The sequence below is a fragment of the Peromyscus maniculatus genome, chromosome 1, assembly GCF_049852395.1.
Source record: "Peromyscus maniculatus bairdii isolate BWxNUB_F1_BW_parent chromosome 1, HU_Pman_BW_mat_3.1, whole genome shotgun sequence".
Lineage (NCBI taxonomy): Eukaryota > Metazoa > Chordata > Mammalia > Rodentia > Cricetidae > Peromyscus > Peromyscus maniculatus.
The window spans coordinates 110,230,540-110,251,345 of NC_134852.1; the positions used below are offsets into that span (position 1 = coordinate 110,230,540).

The 20,806-nt window shown below is 51.4% G+C and overlaps 1 protein-coding gene across 10 annotated transcripts in view; it reads left to right on the forward strand.

Moving 5' to 3' along the window:
* The window catches only part of Arrb1 (arrestin beta 1), a 71,689-nt gene that overhangs the window by 23,662 nt on the left and 27,221 nt on the right, over window positions 1-20,806 (forward strand). Inside the window, exon 1 of one of the 10 annotated variants that reach the window (XM_016000726.2) lies at window positions 11,547-11,684. The exons of 3 other annotated variants lie outside the window; for them this stretch is intronic. In XM_016000726.2, coding sequence (XP_015856212.1) covers window positions 11,680-11,684 — 5 coding nt within the window. In that variant the 5' untranslated portion in view covers window positions 11,547-11,679. Of the gene's footprint in view, window positions 1-11,546; window positions 11,685-19,985; window positions 20,267-20,806 lie in introns of those variants that run through there. 6 more of the 10 variants (XM_016000724.3, XM_016000722.3, XM_016000727.3 and 3 more) reach the window with 6 other exon arrangements.

The window sequence follows — 20,806 nt, forward strand, 5'->3', positions numbered from 1 at the left end:
TAGGAACTGGGGTGGAAGGCTGGGGTTTCTGCCTGGTCAGCAGCCTTGGAGAATGGGGACCCTGTCTTCTTTGGAGGAGGCCAGCCCTGTTTCTCTTCCCTATGTTTGTCCACAAATCATTTAGGCTCAGTAGGACCTCAGCTCTCCTCAGAACAACTTTATTCTACTGCTGTTCCTCCATGCTCTGTCAACCCCTCCAGGTTTCTCTTTATACTTCCCTCTCCGTACCTTCGGTGATCAACCTGGCACTGTCACACACCCCAGTGGTGAAAACTGACACAGGGTCACCAGGATGCAAGAGCAAAGCCTTTCTCAGGTGTACCCCCCCCCCCCCCCCCCCCCCCCCCGGCATCCAGGATGCCGAGTGACTCTAATGCCTGTGTCCCTCCTGCCCACTGCTGTGTGCACACTGGCTTCCGTCCTGCTGTCCAGGGGCTGTCCTGACGGGCATTCGGAAGAACCATTCTAAGAAGGAGCTGGCTATCTTCTTCTTCCAAAAACTGCTGCATGCAGCACAGTGGGCGTGGTGTAGTGTATGTGTCTGTCATCTGAGCTCTCAGGGGCATGGAGATATGACAATACGGAATTCCTGGGAGACAGGCAGGAGGAGAGCCACAAGTTTGAGGCCATCCTGGTCTACGTAGCCAGTTCCAGGCTAGCTAATGCTCCACAGGAAGACCCAGTTACAATAAATAACAAAACAAAATAAAGTAAGCTATGTCTATAGTGAAGACACAGCAGCTGGAACCTTCCAGGGCTTGTCCTCTGTGGCCTTGGGTGTTCCAATGGGCCAAGTCACAGTGGAAAGAGAAGGGACCCGAGGAAGCAGGAGGAGTTGGAGTTTGGCTAGATCAAGCTCTTTGTATTCTAGAATACCCAGACCAACTTCTCCCCTGTGTCCACCCTCCTCTCATAGCCTCACAGACCCCAGGCCTCAGGAACTTGGCATCCTGGGACCACGGAGGACTTCTGGGTGGGGTGTCCATTTACTGAGAATTCCTTCATCCACAGGCCTTTGGTAATACCTCCTTGGTACCAGGTTCGGACCTGAGCCCAGGAGAACATGGGACAGACCTCACCTTCACTTGACACTGATAAAGGAGAATACTATGGTTTCAGTTCATTCATTCACTCACTCACTCACTCACTCACTCACTCACTCACTCACTCACTCAGCAAGCACCGTAAGTGCCTTCATTTGCCCGGTGCAGACCTGGCATTGGGGCACCAATAGTGCACAAAATGGCTAAGAAATACCATCCCAAAGCCAGTGTACTGGTGCAGAGTTCCTTTAGACACAGGAGTGGGGTGACATGGCCCCATTTCTGAGGGCACAGCTGAAAGCATTCATGTTATCATTCAGTAATTTAACAGCAACCCTTCCCACTTGGACAAAGAAAATGACAGTCCTGCATGATCCCACTATTCAGAAGGAGGTTTACAAGTTTTGGTGTGAGTTCTCAGCTGTGTGTCGCAAGCCTGTACCCATACATTCAGCACACACACAACTGGATTAGATGCTGTGAGACACAATTCATTTCCTGTTCAGCGGCTTCTCTTCTTAGTGGGAGATCAGAGGAGAATGTGCAGGAGTCACAGCCTTCTACCGTGTGTGTGTGTGTGTGTGTGTGTGTGTGTGTGTGTGTGTGCCTGTGTGTGCCTGTGTGTGTCTGTGTGTGTTTCTGTGTATGTGTCTCTGTGTGTGTGCTTGTGTGTGTGTGTTGTGTGTGTGTCTGTGTGCCAATGTGTGTGTGTCTCTGTGCCTGTGTCTATTTCTCTGTTTGTATGCCTGTGTGTCTATCTGTGTGTGTCTGTGTGTTTATGTGTGTGTGTGTCTCTCTGTGTGCCTGTGTATGTGTGTGGGAAGGCCATTGGCAAAGATGGTACTTCCTTCTTCCTTGGTCTCCACGCTTCCTCTGGGCTCTTCCTTCCCACTGGGTTAAAGCCTCGCACCTGACCTGAGGCATGGACCAGTTTCTGCTTGTCTGGACCCCAGAGTTGTCTCTCAGCCTGCACTCCCTCCTCTGGGCTCCTTGGGTTTCCAGTGGGCTGGAGGCTTCCTCGAGGCTGGGCCTCCATCTTGCCCTGATCAGACCAACTTTGCACCATTTGGTGCTAATTCTGCTGAGCCGTGGGTCTGGGGTTAGGGAAGCGTTGGTACATGAGTGGAGTATTGAGGGTAGGCTGATCCTGTCTCTTCCACCTCTCAGCTTCCAGAGGCCCCAGCCCCAGGGCCAGCCACTCGCCCTGACCCCTGAGGCCCTAGATTCTTGCCCTCTCTCCTTCCTCACAGGTCTCTGCCTGCCAGGAATTCTGTTTTGATTGGAAGGCGGCAAAGCGGAGGAGTTTGCGTGTCTGGCTCTTCCCTCCCTCTCCTTCCTCCTCCCTTCCTTCCAGTGGCGCTCAAGATGTTTCCTCTGCCAGCCTGGCTCCACTCCAGGCCGAGTCCACCTCAGGCACTAGCAGCAATCCTCTCTGCTTGGAGCTTCTGTGGGCTGTGGCTTCCCATAGTGGACGTGATGCCTTCCGCTCTCTGAGGGACCCATGGAGCGATTCCCTCAGGGTTGGGCACACCACCTGCTTGCTTTCTTCTCAGCATAAAACCCACACCTGCTGAGGAGGCTCCTAGTCATTCCAGGGCCGATCTGGGTGGACTTTGGCTGCATCTTTTTCTCTCCAGGGCCTCTGTTTTCTGGAAAGGCTCATAATGGCCTTGTTCTCATTTGGAAATGTTTGGATCCATCTCACTCAGCATCTCTGCCCCAGGCCTGAGGGAAGTGAGAGGCCTTGCCCCCAACCTCAGCAGAGGCCTGGAATGTAAGAGTTGAGAACAGATTCCTAGTCTGGGTCCCTTCACTCCCTGGGAATCCTCACTGGTCCAGTCTGGTTCATGTTCACCAGGAGAAAGCAGAGCCACACCCTGGCCTGACAGGGCCAAGACTCAACTTTGTCTCCTCAGCACCTTGCGCTGTGCCAGGGGAGGGCAGCTGCTTAGTAAATATGGTGGAGGAGCACCCGGGGAAGCTGAGCCTGGGAGGGCAAACGGGAGCCTCAGGGAGCTCTGGCCAGAGGAGCTAGAACTGGCCCGGGACTTGAAGGATGAGTAAGAGTGGGACAGGTAGGCCAGATGGGAAGAGCCTCCCAGGCAACCAGAACAGCCTCGGCAAACTCTGTGAGGTGTCCTGATGCCCAGGGAATGTGTACATCGGTGGCAGGAGGGGAGGTGGAGAGAGGTATCTAGATGTGGGAGGAAGGTCTGATCTGGTGATGGGCACCCTGGCCTGCCAGAATGATGCCAGCACTGGCCTCCTCAGCTGGTCTCTGGCTTGAGGGGCAGCAGGCAGTGTGGGGGGAAGGGAGGGTTTTGTGGCTCTGAGGGGCCTGAGGCTGTCTGAATCCCCCCTGGGGGTTTGACTGTGCTTTCTGGGTGAGCAGGATGTGGGATGACAGCAGTGACAAAGCAGGTTGTCACCCGCAGGTGACATGGAGCCACGCGGCCTCTATCATTTTCTGGCGGTGACTGGGCCTTTCGCTGACTATGGGGAGTTGCAGTTACCGCTAATGAGGGTAGAGAGTCGTCTGTCCAGAGAGTTAGGAAAATGAGACAAGGCAACCTGGGGGAGGATTTCTTTTTTTTCCCCTCTCTCCTCCTTCCTGTATTCTGCTCCCCCCACCCTCCCCTTCTGTGCAGGGCTGAGGCTTGAATACAATTTGAAGGATACTGGGTTTCCTCAGGCCTGACATCTTGGTTCTCAGTGCCTCTGGTCCACACAGCATCTCCTTTTTTAAAAATGCAGCTGCCAGGGCTGGGTAGAGGGTTCAGTGGGTAAAGTGCTTGCTATGAAAGCATGAGGACCTGAGTTCGGATCCCCAGGCCCCCCATAAAACACTGGGCATGTGCTTGTGATCCCAGCACTCGGGAGGTGGAGGCAGGGAGATTCCTGGCTCTTGTCCCGCCAGTCTAGCTGAAATTGGGGAGTGACTGAGAACGACACCTGGTACTGACCTCTGGCCTCCACACACATGCACGTGTACAATGTAGCAGCTAAAAAGAAAAAAAGAAAAATTCCCAGCATCCGTCTTGGTGCTGCGTAGAGGTCAGATTTGCTTTAACAAGTCTTTCACGTCCTGCCCCCTCCTCCTATGTGAGATCTGATGCCTTCCAATGCCTTTTGGGACTTTTGCCTTTGAACATTGCGTAGGGAGTGGTCTGGCATTGCTGATGGTGGGGGCCCACGGGAGGCAGGGGTGCCAGGATCTGTAGTCAAGGGTTCCCTAGGGCTCTAACACTGCTGGTTCTGTCTGGACATGTGCACAAAGATGTCAAGTCCATGTTTTCATTTGCACGGGGCCCATGAGTTGTGTAGCTAGCCTGAGTGCTGGTTCTAGCTTAGCTGGGTAACCAGAGGAGGTCACCCTCCCTCTCGGGATCTCTCTGTCCTGTCTGTACAAAGATCAGATCATTGCCTTCCCTCCTGAGTGACTCTGATGATTAAAGACGCCTAGTGCAGCTTTCAGCATTGAGCCTGGCTGAAATAAGATCTGTATAACAGGCTGAACAAAGTACCCCACCCTAATCCTGAGGTAAGATGGAGGCACTCTGCACATGTGGTCTGTCTAGTTAAAAATCTTGCCTGCAGGGGTAGGGTGGGGTGGGGTGGGGTGGGGTGGGGTGGGGAGGAGCCTCCTGGATTATGTGGGCGGGCCTACAGTAATCACAGGGCCAGAGAGAAATGACGGCTTTAGAGTCACTGGAAGGTAGTCTGCTGATGGCACTGAACATGGAAGATAAGGCTAGGAGCTATGGAATGCGGGCAGTGTCTAGAAGCCAGTGGAGACCAGGGAAAGCATTCTCCGCTGGGGTCTCCAGAAGGGACACAGTCCTGCTGACCCATCTTAGGATTCTGACCTCCAGCAAGGCTCAGAGAAAGACTATGACTCCCTCAGGTCCCATACATCACACACCACGCTGCCGGCTGGGTGTACTCGTTCAGAGCGCAAGCTCACCTTGCTGTCCTGCTCACTTCTCCTGGAACTCTGGGTAGAGTCCACTCCCTTTCTGAAGCAATGTCGTCTAGGAAAAGACCCAGACCAGGGAGGTGAGACCCTGAGAAAGCCTCTGACCCCACCTCAGTGTCCACAGCTCATTACCCTGTCTCCCCATCCCTCTCCACACTAAAGCCTCCCTCAAGACTCTTCATCAATGGCCATAAATTACTGTAAAAAATAAATAAATAGCACATCGATCCTGTTGCTTCAGCAGTGTGCACAGCACCCCCACACCCAGTTCCCACCGCTGCATCTTGTATTGTTGCTCATTCAGAACCTCTGGGAGCCCTGGGTGACTCCTCAGATCCTGCGTTCATTCCCTGGCTGTGCATGACCTCCTCAGGGCACTTCCGCACTGTGCATCTCTTGCTAACTGTCTCCCCACTGCAGAATATGGCCCTCACCAAGCCAAAGGCACTGTCTGTGTGGTGGCAAAGGTAACCCAGGGAGTAATGTTGGCACTCAGCATGAGGAGGTCACCTACACATATCTTGCAAGGTAGTTGTACCTGTGACACCCCAATCAGTTTCTGGTACTCCCCCTCTCTCCTCTCTCTGAGTTTCTGTCTCTCCATTTGTAAAGTGAGACCCTGCCACTCCCATGGTCTTGAGCCCAGGCCTCTGTGCTCCTGGTAGCCTGAGACTCAGGAAACACAGACATGATCCTTGCCCCAAGGATGCCCCCTCTCCTCCCTCCCTGGAGCAGCCTCCTCAGTTCCTGGCCAGGAGCACTTCCCATCATTCCTGAGCCGCTGATGGGAAAGGCTGAGCTAACTGCTCCCTGGGGAGGGTGAGGGGCAGAGGAAGGAGATGGGAGAGGCTGGCGGCCTTGTGCACTTGATGGGAGAGCGGATTTACGGCAGGGGGGTCGAGGTTATCAGTACCTAGAGGGGCTGGAGTGAGGATTCATCCTTGGCTGTGCTCTGCTGATTGCTTTCCTGGGGTGGGTCCCCTCTGACAGGCCCCAGGGCCTGGCTGAGTGTGTGTGCATGGGTGTGAGGTGGTGAGAGCGGAGCCAGGGAGCAGCAGGCCTGAGAGTGGGGAGCTGGCTGGAGAACACAGGACCCCCTGCCTCCCATAACAGACTGCGGCTCAGCTGAGCTCCAACTCGCCCCCTCTGCCTAGAAACCAGTCTTGGCTTGGCTTGCCTGGCCTTCTTATCTTCCTTCACCGAGCCTCGTTTTTCTCATTCACCTATGTGTATGTATGCATACATGACTGTGTGTGTTGATACCACTGTGGCTTGTGAAAGGATGGACCTAGAGTGGTGAGTGTGTGTGTGTGTGTGTGTGTGTGTGTGTGTGTGTGTGTGTGTGTGTTAACACCATCATGGCTTGTGAGAAGATGGAACTAGAGTGGTGAGTGTGTGTGTGTGTGTGTGTGTGTGTGTGTGAACACCATTATGGCTTGTGAGAAGATGGAACTAGAGTGACTTTGAATGGATCATGGATGTGCCTTCTGCTACATAAGGAGTGTGGAATGCACATGCATACCGCTTTAATAAACTCTCTTCCAGCATTATCCTTCAAGGCCCAGCTTAGAGACAGCTTGCTTTCTAACTGCTCTCTTTTAAGCAGCCCTGCCCATCCCCATCTCACGCTGGAGTCACTGTCCTCCTCTTGGCAACCTTCCTCTGGTGTCTGTGTTGGGCCAGTGGCTGGGCTATGTTTTCCCTGTCTCATGGCGATGGTGTCTAGCAGTCCCCTCTGCTTCTTAATGCCACTGTAGTTGAGGTAGACCAGAGAAAGCTTGGCAAAGGTACTGGGAAGTTGGTACCCTGGGGTCTGGCTTGGGGTGGCAGGGACCTAACATGGAAGCCACGCAGCCACTGTCTTTGGCTTGAGCAGTCTTCCATGGCTGAACCAGTGCATAAAAGTGCAAGCTAGGGGATGTGCTGGACTCAGAGAGTACCCAGTTGGTACTGGGTGCCAGTGGGTTTTCCTGGCTGCTGTTCTTACGTAAGATGATTCACATTGGTTTCCCCACTTGACTGGCAGCCCCAAGGGCACTGTCCTCTCTAGCCTTGTTCTTCTCTTGTGCACCAAGTCTCCATACATTGAACTGGCTTATTTGCCCAGTGCATGATGACATCAGTTCACTCCTTCCCATAACCCGGATGAGGACACGTGTGGCAAGGTGCCCCGGGAGACGGTGCCAGGAGAGAAATCTCAGCCCTTCCCCTAGTTTGCTCTTCACATCCATTCCTCCTGGGCAGCCCTCTGAGGGTTTGGGATCAAATGGTCTGTCTCTAGGTTGGGGTGGTAGAGTTGGCTCTGGGGGTGCTGCCTTGGACAAACTGGTGGTTGAGGGGGTCAGTGTGGCTCCCCACAGCTGGCTTCTCACCACCCCTCTGGGGGCAAAAGAAGTGAAACTGAGGAGTAGGTTGTTGGTTTACAGTGGGTGTGGGGGTGCTTATTACCAAGTCCAGGGGGAAGTTTTGGAGGTGCTCCTGAATGCCTCTCCCTGCTTACTGCCTCACGGGGCTCACGCAACCATTCTTGGCCAGCTTCTTGGCACCTACCTCACTTTCAGGTCCCTGTGTTCTTAGAAGTAATGGGAAAGCCTTTCTTAAATGTGCTCCATAATTCAGCCATGTTCTACTAACGATCTTTGTGGTCTTCCCAGAATGCATCATTCCTCTTATCTCCTCAGCTGTCCAGCCTCCTGCGCATGACTCCACTGAGAGCCCCTGATCCAGCTTAAGCCAAGAGGGACTTGGACCTGCCCAAGTCCACCTGGCAGGTCTGTTTGCTGTGATGGTGTTAGTTTTACGGTCACTTAGAGAGCCCCAGCTCAAGCCAGAGCCTCATGTCACACTCTGGGCAGCTGAATAGCAGGGCTGTGATGCCACAGGTCCATTAGACATCCTGCCTGTGCACTTTGTTCTTCTATATTGTAGCTCTCTAGGTTCAGCGAGAGACAGGAGGATCTTGAGTTGTCAAGTCCAGCCTGGGCTACACAAGGAGACTGTATCAATAAACAAACAAACAAACAAATGGGATGGGGGTGTAGTTCCAGAGTGCTCCCACACACCAGGGCAAACAGCCAAAGGGATCATGCCTACAGGGAAGTGTAGCTAGGTGCTTCCCCTGGAGGGGCTCAAGCACCCAGGAGTCAGTGCTCCTTACAAAGGGGCAAGCTGTCTCTTTGGGGTCTCTGGCCTCCCCAGCCTCCTTCCTTCAGAGAGCAAGGAGAGGAATAGAGGCTGGGCTCTGGCAGGCTAGCTTTGCTTTTGACAGCCTGGGGAATGGTGGTGGTTATCTCTCTTCTTCCCTGGATCCAGCTTCTCCTTCTGTAAAATGAGAATAATGTCTTCTCATTGGAGTTTTCCAAAAGAGGAGACCTGAAAACCATGTAAAGTGCTCAACACCTCACCCATCAATAGTCAGACACCATCATAAAATAACTATCATGGGGGTTCTGTTTTCTAAATTCTAATAAAACAAGTTTCAGAAGACCTGGATATGGTAACCCATGCTTGTAACCCCAGCACTCAGGAGGCAGGAACAGGAGGATCTTGAGTTCAAGTCCAGCCTGAGCTATGTAAGGAAACCATGTCAATAAATAAGTAAATAAATAAGATGGGATGTAGCTCAGGTGGTAGAATGCTTGGCAAGTATGTGCAAAGCTCTGGGTTCAGTCCTCAGCATCACATAAACTGGATGCGGTGACCTATAAGCCCAACACTTCACAGACAGAGGCAGACAGATGAGTTCAGGCTACCCTTGGCTACATTTTGAGTTTGAGGCCAGCCTGGGCTACTGAGACCATAGACTAAAAAAAAAAATTTGAAAAGAAATTAACTATGATTTAAGATGCCTGAGAAACATTGTGTGCTACTCTTTTGGAGACCCTCTCCCATCCTGAACTGTACCATCCTGTGTCCAGTTATGAAGTGTGTGGTTTGTAACAGAAATAGGATGAATTGTGTCTTTTAGAAGTACCTATTTCTTTCAATATTTAGAAGCACTGTTACTAGATTTCAGTTTTCTGAACTGGTGATACTGGGGATCCATGTGTGTAGTGAGTAGTGGTTCCATCTTTGACCTTTAAACACTGCCCCTAGAGTGACAGCAGGTACTATCACACCTACTTATGACCTGTCCCTGGGGCATGGCCGAGAGGGAGCCCCTTAAGACTCAAGGCACATACATGCTTGCTTGGTCTCTTCTGGATACCTTGTGGTCCTGGAATCTGGATGGGAGACCAAGCCTGAGTTCTCTGCTGGATGGTACCTCATCTCTCCTGGATCCTGTAACCCATCCCTATTGGCTGTAAGTTATCCCAGAAATAAACCTCTCTTGATTACTGGATAAATTATGTGGAATTGCCTCATTAAATACAGCGACACATGTGCTAGGTAAGTGCTCTTCCACTGAACTCTAACACTTTTCAACTTTCACATTTATGTGTGTGTGTGTGTGTGTGTGTGTGTGTGTGTGTGTGTAACTTGGAGGAGTCAGTGTTTTCTTTCTACCCTGTGTGTTTCACGTCTGGCCACAAGCATCCTTGCCCTCTGAGCCATCTCCCGGGCCCTCCTTTTGACTTGTTGTTTATTTTGTTTTTTTGAGATGGGGTTTCTCTGTGTATCCCCGGCTGTCCTGGAACTCACTCTGTAGACCAGGCTGGCCTTGAACTCAGAGATCCACCAGCCTCTGCCTCCTAAGTGCTGGGACTAAAGGCGTGTCTCACCACCACCCAGCTTCCTTTTGACTTCTTAATCTGCTTTGAACTGCATACATTGTTCATTTCCTACACTGTTACTTGGGGTGAACTGTTTATCGAGTGTGCTAGTTTCCAGCTGGAGACAATAGGAGTGTATCAAGCGGTGTGTGTTGAAAGGGCATAACAGTTGATTGTTAAATGAGTTAATGTAATATTTAGAATAGTGCCTGGCTTGTAGTAAACACTGAGGCATCTGTTTTGCAATAATTTCTGAGTAAGAAGAGATGCAAATCATTACCAGAGTTCAGCCACTTTGCTGAACACCTGTTCAGCTGACATTCAGTCTGCTGGCTCTGGGCAGCTTGGGCCTTGATCTTGGGGTCTGATTTCAGACCCTGCCCTGATTCTACCTTTAGCCTGGGGTCGTCAGCCTTTGCTTCTACCTCTAGTCCTTGGAACACACGAGGCTGAGTTCCTAAGAGGTGTTGCAAGCACTCTGTGGACTGATGCTAATAGCTGCCCCTGGAGCTGGTGGAGGTAGGGAAGAGGACTTGAAGGCTACTTGGATCAGGGGTAGGGGCGTCCCCCAGGGAAGGCCAGTATTGCCTTCAAAGAGGGACCTAGGTTGGCCCCCGCAGTCCATTTTTCCTGATGCTTCATGTCACTGTAGCCAGGAGTGGGTGCAGCATCATTTGGAGATGGGGAGGTGGCATTACTGACTACAGAGATGTGACATACAGTTGCAACTAGACCAGAGCTGGGTGCACAGTCTGATTGGCACCCCCTTTTCAGAGACATCTCTCCACCACTGTCACCATCCCTCCAGGAGTTGATAGTCCGATTGACAGTTGATAACCTCTGCCTAGACCTTTGACCAGACTGCCTTAAGAATAACACAAAAGTTTCAGTTCAGTTGAAGTGTGGGTTGGAAGTTGGCATGGGGCCCCGGGCAAGATTCTTTCCAATTCTTCCCTAGAAGAGAGTTCATCACTATGTCTTTGTCTGAACTGGTTTGTTCTGGAACTGCTGTGGGGCTGTAGGTCTGATGGGAGAGGCAAGCTACTGATCTGATGGAGGAGAAGGCACATATGTCTGCCAGGAGAGGAATTCTGGTGTGATGGGAAAACTCAGCTCCTGGTCCCTGGAACTCTCTATCCACTACAAGCACAGTAGTTCTCTTGTCCGAGGATGGAGGCATGACCTTTGTCCTTTAGGAGCATCCAATCTGATAGAAGAGTCATGGCCACTTCCCTCAGGGAGATGCTGTCTTGGGTCCTGACCTCTGCCCTCAGGAAGGACTCCTAGATGACAAGCAGGCACATTTTGTTCTTGTACTCAACAGGTGGGCTCTGACTTTGGGATCCCCTCCATTGCCAGACTTTAGAGAGTCCAGCTCCCACAGACAGCAGGTAAAGAATGAGCTGGGCAGTCAGGTATAGGAGCCAAGACAGGGGACTGGAGAAGGATTCCTGCAGCAAGCGAAAATAATAGGGAAGGCTTCCTGGAGGAGGTGTCTTCATGGTAGAATCAGGTGCTGCCTGTGACTTAACTCACAAAGGATTAACGCATAGAGGCTCCCTTCGCCAAGGAAGAGAAACTTGAGGGGCACTCTAGAAACCCATCTCCATGCATTCCGAGTTGCTGAGGCAGAGGGAGGCTCAGAGAGACCCTCACCACTGGCTGACTGTGTACAGGCCAAGTTCTACTAGCCCGGAGACATCCGCTCTCTCTGGCCCAAGAAGGCCAGAGGAGGAGAGGAAACAGGACGCGTAGCAGGAACGCCTTTTCCTTTTCTTTGTGACTGACCCTCATTTGGGGCTGGGGAGAGCCGTCTGCAGGGCTAGCTTGGCTGCGGCGGCTGCCTAGAGCCCCAGCTCTGGGTCTCACCGAGGGACCCTGCCTCTGCTCTGCTCCCTCCGGGGCTTGCGCTCTGGCCCCACTGAGTCTTGAGGCTTGTGTCTGCAAAATGGGGTAAGACTTTTCTCATCTGCCCGGCCAGGAAGCAGCTGTTTTCCTCTCTCTGTGGCTTTGTATCACTTTTCCCTTGATCCCTGAGGTGCGCAGAGCAAGCACATCCTCTGTGTGATGGCTCAGATGGGCAGGGCTGGGCTGGGCTGGGCTGGGCTGGGAAGGGCAGAGCACACAGTGGGAGAGCATTATGGGAGGAGTTGCTTAAGGCTGGCCTGAGCACTAGTAACATGGTCTAGCTGGAGAGAAAGCTTTGGGATTAGCTGTGTCTGTGGCAGCCAAGGCGCTCCAAGTGATGGGATGCTGCAGGGGGCTGATGGCTGTGGGCTCTAGGAAAGGCAGAGGTAAATTCAGCACCAGAGCTACTCAGAGCCAGACCTGAGGCAGCACTGACCAATCGTTGGCCAGAGCCTCCAGGGGCTCTGAAAGGGGACATCTGAGCTTGATGCTTCCTGAGGGAAGGTTGAGACTTTTGCATTGGGAGGCTGCTGTTGGAGGAGGGGGCTGGGTGGACCGTGAAGGATGAGGACAGGGACTGTGTTCAGATGAGTGGGGGCATCAGGGGGACTGCCTTTCCTTGGTTTTTTTCATGGTTGTAGTTTCTCCTTTGCGCGGTAGAGCACTACTGTAGGTGTACATGTGTGTGTTCACGTGCTGTGTGGATGGGGATTGCCAGGGAGGGTGTGTGGTAGCAGTCCGCAATGTGTGCGTGGTGTGGCTAGTGTGTTGTGTGGTGTGCCTGTGCGGATGTGTCGGAGTGTCTGCTCTTTGCATGGTTTCTGTGTGTATGTGTGATGGAGTGTGTATACATGACCATGACCTGGTCCTTGCACACTGCTGGTACCTTGATATCCCCCTGCACTGGAGTTGGAGTAGAGGGGATTCTAGTTCACTTAGGGCTACACCCAATGTTGCCCTGAGGACCACTGACTCATTGGAAGAAAACAAAGGTGTGGGGGGGGGGGGCGGGGGATTTCAAGCCTTACCTTTCCTGTAGAGCAGATTCTCCCACTGTGGGGTTCATGCTGCCAGCGTGATTGCCCTTGGGTGTAGGGTTGAGAGGGCTGAACAGGAGGCACCACACTCCACAGGACACAGTAGACATAACTAACCTCAAGGACAGAAGAGGAATCCAGTAGGGTGATATGGAAGGGATGGGGCTGAGTATGGCTTCCTTGTTTCGGAGGTCATTTACTCAGTCGTAAGTGTGGATTGAGATTTCTTGACATGGGCTAATAGTGAGAACCTTTGCTAGACAGGTCTGCCCTGTGCATAGGGCAAGCAGCTGGAAATCAAATTATAACAAAAAACGACCACATGGTCCAAATGTCCCCTGTGCTGAAAACTGACTCCTAGCTTAGAACCTCTCATGAAGGCTGTGTGACAATAAGCTCAGAAATCCCCGGAACTGTGGTGCTGGGCAGCTCCCAGGCATCTGGAGAAGCCAGCTCCAGTTCACTGCAGGCACCGTGGACGAGAGCTGTCCCTTAGGCGGTAGGATGTTGTCCCCGGAGAGGCCCTGGCAGCAGAGGGCTCTCAGCTCCCTGACTGGCCACAGCGTGGCTGCCCCAGGCAGAGAGGAGCCTTTTCTGCTGGATCCCCTGTGACATCTCTGGAACTGCTAGAACGGGAAGGGAGGGACGCTTCTGAATTTGTCTTTGTGTTTAATATACTATAGTGTGTTATTCCGTATTCTGAACGTTTGCACACTCATACTGGCAAAATCAAAGCAAATCAAAGTAAAGTAGGAGCAGTGTTTCCAATAAAATCGTCCCCCAGGCAAGGGGATGTATATATGTCACCCAGGTATCCCAGAGGCAGAGGCTGGAGGAACAGGAGTTCAAGGCCATCCTAAGATACAGAGTGAGTTTCAGGACAGCCAGAGTGAGACACTGTCTCACCTCCCTTAAAAATAAATAAGGAAACAAACAAAGAAACAAATAAATAAATAAATTTAAAAGGTAGAGTAAGAACTTCTCAGTGTAAAAACAAGGGGCCAGCTGTCTTGTGTGTGGTGCCCTGTTGGTCCTGGCCCCTCTGAGCTAGGCACCTCCTGACGTCTGGGCCATCAACCCTAATTTCCTGCATGGCCCAGGTCCCCTGTTTCTGGGTCTCAGAGCTGGTCTGTGACTGGTTCAGTTGGCCACTCGTTCAGAGTATTTTTCAAGCATGAACTGTGTGCAGAGGAAAACAAGCCTGGAGGGAGGAGTCAGTTCCGGGCCTCCTTTTTCATCTACGACAGTTAACTCAGCTGGCAACTCGATATCTAGGATCGTGAGATTAGTTTGGCACACTAGTGTGGGGTCATCTTGATTAGGTTTAGTAAGACTTGTGCACTGTGAGTGAATTACCCTGGGCTGTATACAAAGCAGAGTGAGCTGAGCACAGGCATCCTTGACCCTCTGCTTCCTGGCTGCGGTTGCTATGTGAGCAGCTGCCTCAGGCTCCTGAAGCCTTGACCTCCTTGTCATTACCGATGATGCCTTTGAACTGTGAGACAGAATCAACTCTTTGTCCTTAAGTTGGCTCTGCCAGGGCATTTTATCACAGCAACAGGAAAAGAAAGACAACATCTCTGGTGTCCCTGCTGGCTGGTGTGGGTGCTGAGGGCAACCCTGGGAAGAGAGAAAGGTTCTGATGTGGCTGGGCACACGGGGCTACTCCCTTCCACCCTCCCACTGTGCCTGTGAGTGAGGACTTGATTTGTTTGTGGAGTGTCTGCCCTTTGCACCCCATCTACACTGTAGGTATCCTGGCGGCTCATGGGGCACCCAGGCCTGTTCCCAAAAGGGGGCCTGTTGTTTTCACAGTCTGATGGCATGGGATTCTCTTTAACAGTCTTCTCTCCTGCTGGGACGGTTACTTTCTCACCTGAGAGTGTTGGTGTGGCCAGGGTAAGATGATAGCCGTAGGAAGTATACTACCAGCAATGCCCACTCCCATTATGGAGTCTACATTAGGGTTCAAGTCTCCCTGTTATTCCCAGGTGCAGGGCGGATGGTCCTCCGTACCCTCCGTACCGGGGAGGTACCGGGGAGGGAGCCTTAGAGCTGATGGAAAACTGGAGTCAGGTGTGGTCTACCTGCCTGAATTTCTGGACCCTTTCTTTTGATACCTTTCCTTTCTGCCTCTACCTAACAACCTCAGGAAAGGTAGGCAGGCTCAGGCCCTCTGTGGGTGCCATTGTGTTCAGATGCCAGGCAGCTTAGAAAAATTTGCATTAGTCCTTGGTTTTCCGAAGGAAAACCTCCAGTGACATAGAGTCCCAGAAGATGGGCTGTGCTCTCCTGTGTCCAGGGGACAGAGTCTAGTCCACATACCCCATGCTTGGTCCTACCCTGTAAATCTTCTCCAGTCCGGATCATGGCCAGGAGATTATGTGAGTCAAGACTGGAGGCTTGTCTGCCTGGATAATTACAGGTAAATCTGACAGAGTCCCATCCATGGACCCAGCCCTCAGGCCTCCTAGACATTACTCTGTGCCCAGGGACTGTGTCAGGCCCAAGGGCATCCTTTTGAAGTTTTGAGAAGGCCCACAACGGGAGGCAGGATGGCAGAAGCCCAGGGCGCTCACTTTAGGCTGGCTGGGACACAGTGACAAGTCGGGGCCAGTTTCCTGGCTCCAGTGCAAGTAGCTGCTTCCCCCAGGCTTTGGTTTCTCCCCCAGGCTTTGGTTTCTCCACCAGGCCTGTGCTGTGACCTCTCAGGCCCCCGACAGTGGGGAGGTCTGTGAGATGAGGTGACATTTCCTGTCTCCCCTCCTGGGCTGACCTGAGAAGCAGGTGGGCTGAGCACGTGAGGCGTTCCATTCGGCTACTTCCTGACAGCAGAGGAGCAGACGAGCCCGGCACAAACAACTCCACCCAGGGAGAATATCGTAAGGCCCTCTGAGTCTCCGCTGCCGCTGCCACCTGCTCCTCACGCCTCCCTGCTCCCTGATGGCTGTTCTCACACCCAAGAAAGTGGGTCAGAATGTAGGGCGGCCGCATCTGAGAAGTAAGGCCCCCTTGCTTAGTCCCTGCCTCACCCAACTGAGCCAGTCCTGCCATTGGGGAGGGGTTGGGGGTGGGGGCAGGAGCAGGGGCAGATGCAGGGGGAAGCTATGAGTTCAGGGGTGTGTCTGTGTGCAGACTTTGGTTCCAGCCCACCATCCTCCCTCTCTCTCAATGTCCGTGGCTCTCCACTGCCTTCTGGATGTGTTCCAAGTGTCGCAGCTCGGCCCTCAAGGCCCCTCACAGGCCCCTACCTGCTGTGTTAAGACTCAGGTGTACATAGAAATGACCATGACTCTCCAGAAACAATGGCTCCTTCTCTGGCTCAGCTTGCCCTTCTGGGGTTTGCCCAGGCACTGGGGACACTCTTCAGCTATGCCCAGATACTCTGGATCTTTCAGACACCCAGTGACCTCAGCCGCCTTCTTCACCTTTGTGTCTGGAAACTGACCCCTGGCCTCTCCCCCGCCACACACACACTACCTTCAGGGTTCACCTATGTTGTGGCATGGATCAGTATTTTGTCCCATTTTGTGGCTGAATAATATTCCACTGTAGCTGTCTGCCGCATTTAAAATATACACTCACTTTATCATCAACCAGGCAGTTCTCCCTCTTTGTGGCTGCGTTAAAGGATGCTACTGTGGCCATCCAGGGGTAAACCTTTTAAAGATGTTTTTTGCTTTCCTGGGTCTGTACCCAGGAGTGGACCACATGGGTCACATCTGAACTCAGTTTAGCTTTTGGGAGGAGTCGTCTGTCTTCCAAAGAGGCTGCACTGCTGGCCACCCTATGTCCCCAACAATGCACACGGGTTCCACTTCCTCCAGGGTCTTGTCACCTCAGTTATATCGTCCTTCTTTGTTGTAGTCATCTTAGTGGGTGTGAGGGATTAGCACTGATTGATTGGTGTGTGTGTGTGTGTGTGTGTGTGTGTGTGTGTGTGTGTGTGTGTGTGTATGTGTGTGCACACGCACGCGCACATCCACACACACATCCACACACACATGAACTCCTGAAGGTCAGAAGAGGGTACTAGATCCCATGGAACTGACATTATGGGTGATTGTGAGCTGCCAAACTGTGGGTGCTGGGAACCAAACTCAGGTCCCTTGCGAGAGCAGCAAGTGACCCCAGCCACAGATCCATTGCTTCAGCTCTCTTTTGCTTTCTTGATAGTAACTCCTTTAGCATAAATATTTATTTTAGTGTTCCTTCCTTTAGCTGCTTGTGACTTTGGTATCAGATTTAAGAAATTATTGCCTGCTGGGTGATAATTTGGCACAACCCTTTAATCTCAGCACTCGGGAGGCAGAGTCAGGTGGATCTCTGAGTTCAAGGCCAGCCTGGTCTATGAAGTGAGTTCCATGACAGCTCAGACTATACGGAGAAACCCTGTCTTGAAAAACAAAACAAAATTATTGCCAAATTCAGGGATATGAAGATTTACATACTTAATAGTTTCTTTAATAGTCTCATGGCAGTAGCTTTTACATTCGAATCTTTGGTCCATTTTGAGCCAATTTTGTGTATGGTGTGAGATAGGGGCCTCACCTCATTTCTTTGCATGTGGACATCTAGTCCCTCTGCTATTTGTTGAAAAGACTATTTTAGCGGGTGTAGTGGTTCACACCTATAAAGCTGAGGTACAAGGACCCGGAGTTTGAGACCAGCCTAAGATACATACAGAGGAAAAAAGGAAGGAAGGATGGAAGGAAGGAAGAAAGGAGGGAAAGAAGGAAGACAGACAGACAGACAGACAGACAGAAAGGCTGTTCTTTCTCTTCACCACCTTATCTTAGCTCTCTTGTCAAAAATCATAAAAGATGCCATGATTTGAATATAAATAAATATAAATTGCCATAAATATATGGGTTTATTTCTGTACTGTTAATTATCTTTTATTGATCTGTATGTCATCAGTACCATACGACTTTAATCACTCTATTGTTAAAATAATTTATTGTTGTTAATTATGTTTTTGCCTGTGTACATGTGTGCAGGTACTTGGAGAGGCCTGAGGAGTCAGATACCCCTGGAACTGGAGTCACAGGTGGCTGTGAGCTGCATGATCTGGGTGCTGGGGATTAAACTCAGAATTTCTGGAAGAGCAGTATGTGCTCTTAACCACTGAGGCATCTCTTTAGCCCTCTTTATCACTGTATCTTTGCAGTAAGTTTGGAAATTGAGAAGTTCAAGCCTTCCTAATTTGTCTATTCTTCTCAAGATTATTTTGGCAAGTCTGCTCCCTGGCATTCCCCTGTGAATTTTAGGGTCGGTTTACCATAGGCATTCTGTGTGTCAGGTTCCAGCTGGTCTGCTGCAGTAACAAATGCCTCAGGGTTTCAAATTTTTCTTTTTCTTTCTTTCTTTCTTTCTTTCTTTCTTTCTTTCTTTCTTTCTTTCTTTCTTTCTTTCTTTCTTTCTTTCTTTCTTTCTTTCTTCTTTTCTTTTCTTTTCTTTTCTTTTCTTTTTTTTTTGAGATAGGATTTCTCAGTGCAGCTTTGGAGCCTGTCCAGGAATTCACTCTGTAGACCAGGCTGGCCTCAAACTCACAGAGATCCACCTGCCTCTGCCTCCAAGTGCTGGGATGAAAGGCCTGCGCCACCATCACCCAGCTCAGGATTTCAAATGTTAAAATCATATATCTGACAAGACCCAAGCCTCTCTGTCTGGATGGCCATGTAGTGGAGAATCCAGCACACGGCTGAATTTAGCAACAGAAGAAAGACAGTGTGACAGGCAAAGCAAAAATGCTTTGCCCCAAGATGTCCGGGTCCTGCTCCTTGGAGCCTCTGAATGTGTGCTGTGTGGCGGTGGGTAATGATGGCTGCAGATGGGCTTCAGGCTGCTAATCTGATGACCTTAAAATAGAGAGATCATTCTGGATCACCCAGATGGGCCCCGGGACATCTCAACTGTCTTGAAAAGGAAAGGGAGGGCAGATCTGAGTGATGCAGTAGAATTTAGCCTACCTTCTTTCAGTGGCTTGAGGGTGGAGGGAGGAGCCTTCTAGAAGCCAGAGAGAGTAGGGAGCAGATTTGCCCCTAGAACCTCCAGAAGGAACCAAGGGCTGCTGACCCCTTCATTTTAGCCCAGGGAGGCCCACCTTGAACTCCTGAAGCACAGAACTATAATTGTGTTGTTTGAAGCCACTGAATGTGTGGAACTTTGTAATGGCAGCTACAGAAAATGAGTATGAGGGGTTTGGGGACCCATGGACATCCCCCTTCTGAGCATCTGGCTGGAAGTGGCATGTGGCATTTCAATGTACTCCTATGTCATTGGTCAGAATAAGCCACAGGGTGGTGTCTAACTCCACAGGAAGGGAGATGCTTGGTATTCCATACATCCAGCCTCAGGGAATCAGAATCCTGGTGGTACCCATAGGAGTATCCATTACATCTTTGCTGCCTGTAGCACGTTTCTATATTGTAGTCCATTCCATTTTATTAAAAAAAACAAAAAACAAAAAATAAAGCTGAGTATAGTGACATCCAGGAGTTAGAGGCAGGAGGATCTCTGAGTTTGAGGCTAGTCTGGTCTACACAGTGAGTTTCAGGACATCTAGAGCTACATTGTGAGACCCTGTCTTGAAAACAAACAAACAACAAACAAACAAACAACCCTCAAATATAGTCAGGCATAGGAATGCACACCTTCAATCCCAGCACCTGGCAGGCAGAGGCAGGAGAATCACTGTGAGTCTGTATTGTGAATTCCAGGCCTGCCAGGACTACATAGTAAGACCCTGCCTCAAAAAAAGATCTCTGTGTATGTGTGTACTGTGTGCGTCTGTGCACATGTGTGTGAGTGTGTGAATGTGGGGGCTGGAGGTCAACTATGGGTGTCTTCCCGTCATTTTTCACCTTAGTTTTTGAAACAGGGTCTCTCATTAATCATGGAGCTTTCTCTGAATCCAGAGCTCTTTATGTAGGCCAGACTGTGTGGCCAGAGAACCCTCCAGGAACTGCCTATCTTTGCCTCCCCAGTGCTGGGGTTGCAGGTGCCCACTGCCATATCCAGCTTTTATGTGGGTACTGGGGATCCAAATTCAGGTCCTCATGCTTGTGAGGCAGGAGATTTGTCTACTGAGCCGTCTCCTCATCCCCTAATATTTGAAGTAGACTTCCTAATCAACCAGAGAATTGCAACCTCTGGTTTGGACATACTAATCTCTAGAGCCTCTTCTGTTCATGCTTCATGGACCACAGGCGAAGTCCTGGACACAGGTGATTGGGCCAGGGGGTGGGATGCCTAATCAAAGCTGACCAATCAGATTCCTCTCTTGGGAATTTGGAATTGGGCCATTCAGTCAGTTAGCAGCGGGAAGCTGAGTGAGAGGCAGGGTAGAAACAGGGTTGGAGTGTGAGTCACATGCGAGCCCAAAGGATGGAGGAACAGAAAAATCCCTGAGTAAGCGGAGCGCGCTGGTCCACAGAGACAATGGAGCAGCCGCACAGACAGCCTCGCAGCCAGGAAGACCTGCAGCCCCAGAAGGAGCGGTGGAGACAGGGAGCTCCGGCTTGAGGCTCCGATGGCGTCCCCATTCCCAGCTCCAGCCCCAGCGCATCCTGCCTGCTCGTCCTTCCCGTGAGATTTCGGCCTCCTTATTAGGACCTTCTTTTCTTTCTCTCGAGCTATCCCGAGCCTTAACCAGGAAGGACACTGCTTGTCTATCTCTTTGGGGGAACCCAGCTGTGACTGAGGCTCAGGTTGTAGAGCGCAGGCAGGGTTTGGGGTGAACCAGATGCAGCTGCGCCGCCCTGCGAGGCTGGCTGGGGTCATGGGCTTAGGTTACGTTGGTGCCCGCCACAGGCAGAGAGGTCCGTGTGGTGTTGCCCATGTGGGGTTGTGGAGACTGAAAATACGCTGTGGAGCCTCTTTTCCGACAGTATTGGGGGCAAGAAGTGGGTGGAGTTTTGAGTGGTGGTGCTTGGTTGGCTATGTGATGGACTGGCTGAGCCTCGGGGGTGACCTCTTCGAGCCTCAGTTTCTGAGTCTTTGAAGTGGGATTGCCCGGGATCAGCACTGTCCTGGGAAAAGTACTTAAAGGCGTGAGTGGGGAATCACAGACAGCAGCGGAGGAGAACGGAGAACCGGGCAGCTGCTCGTGTTGTTTGAGGAAGCCAC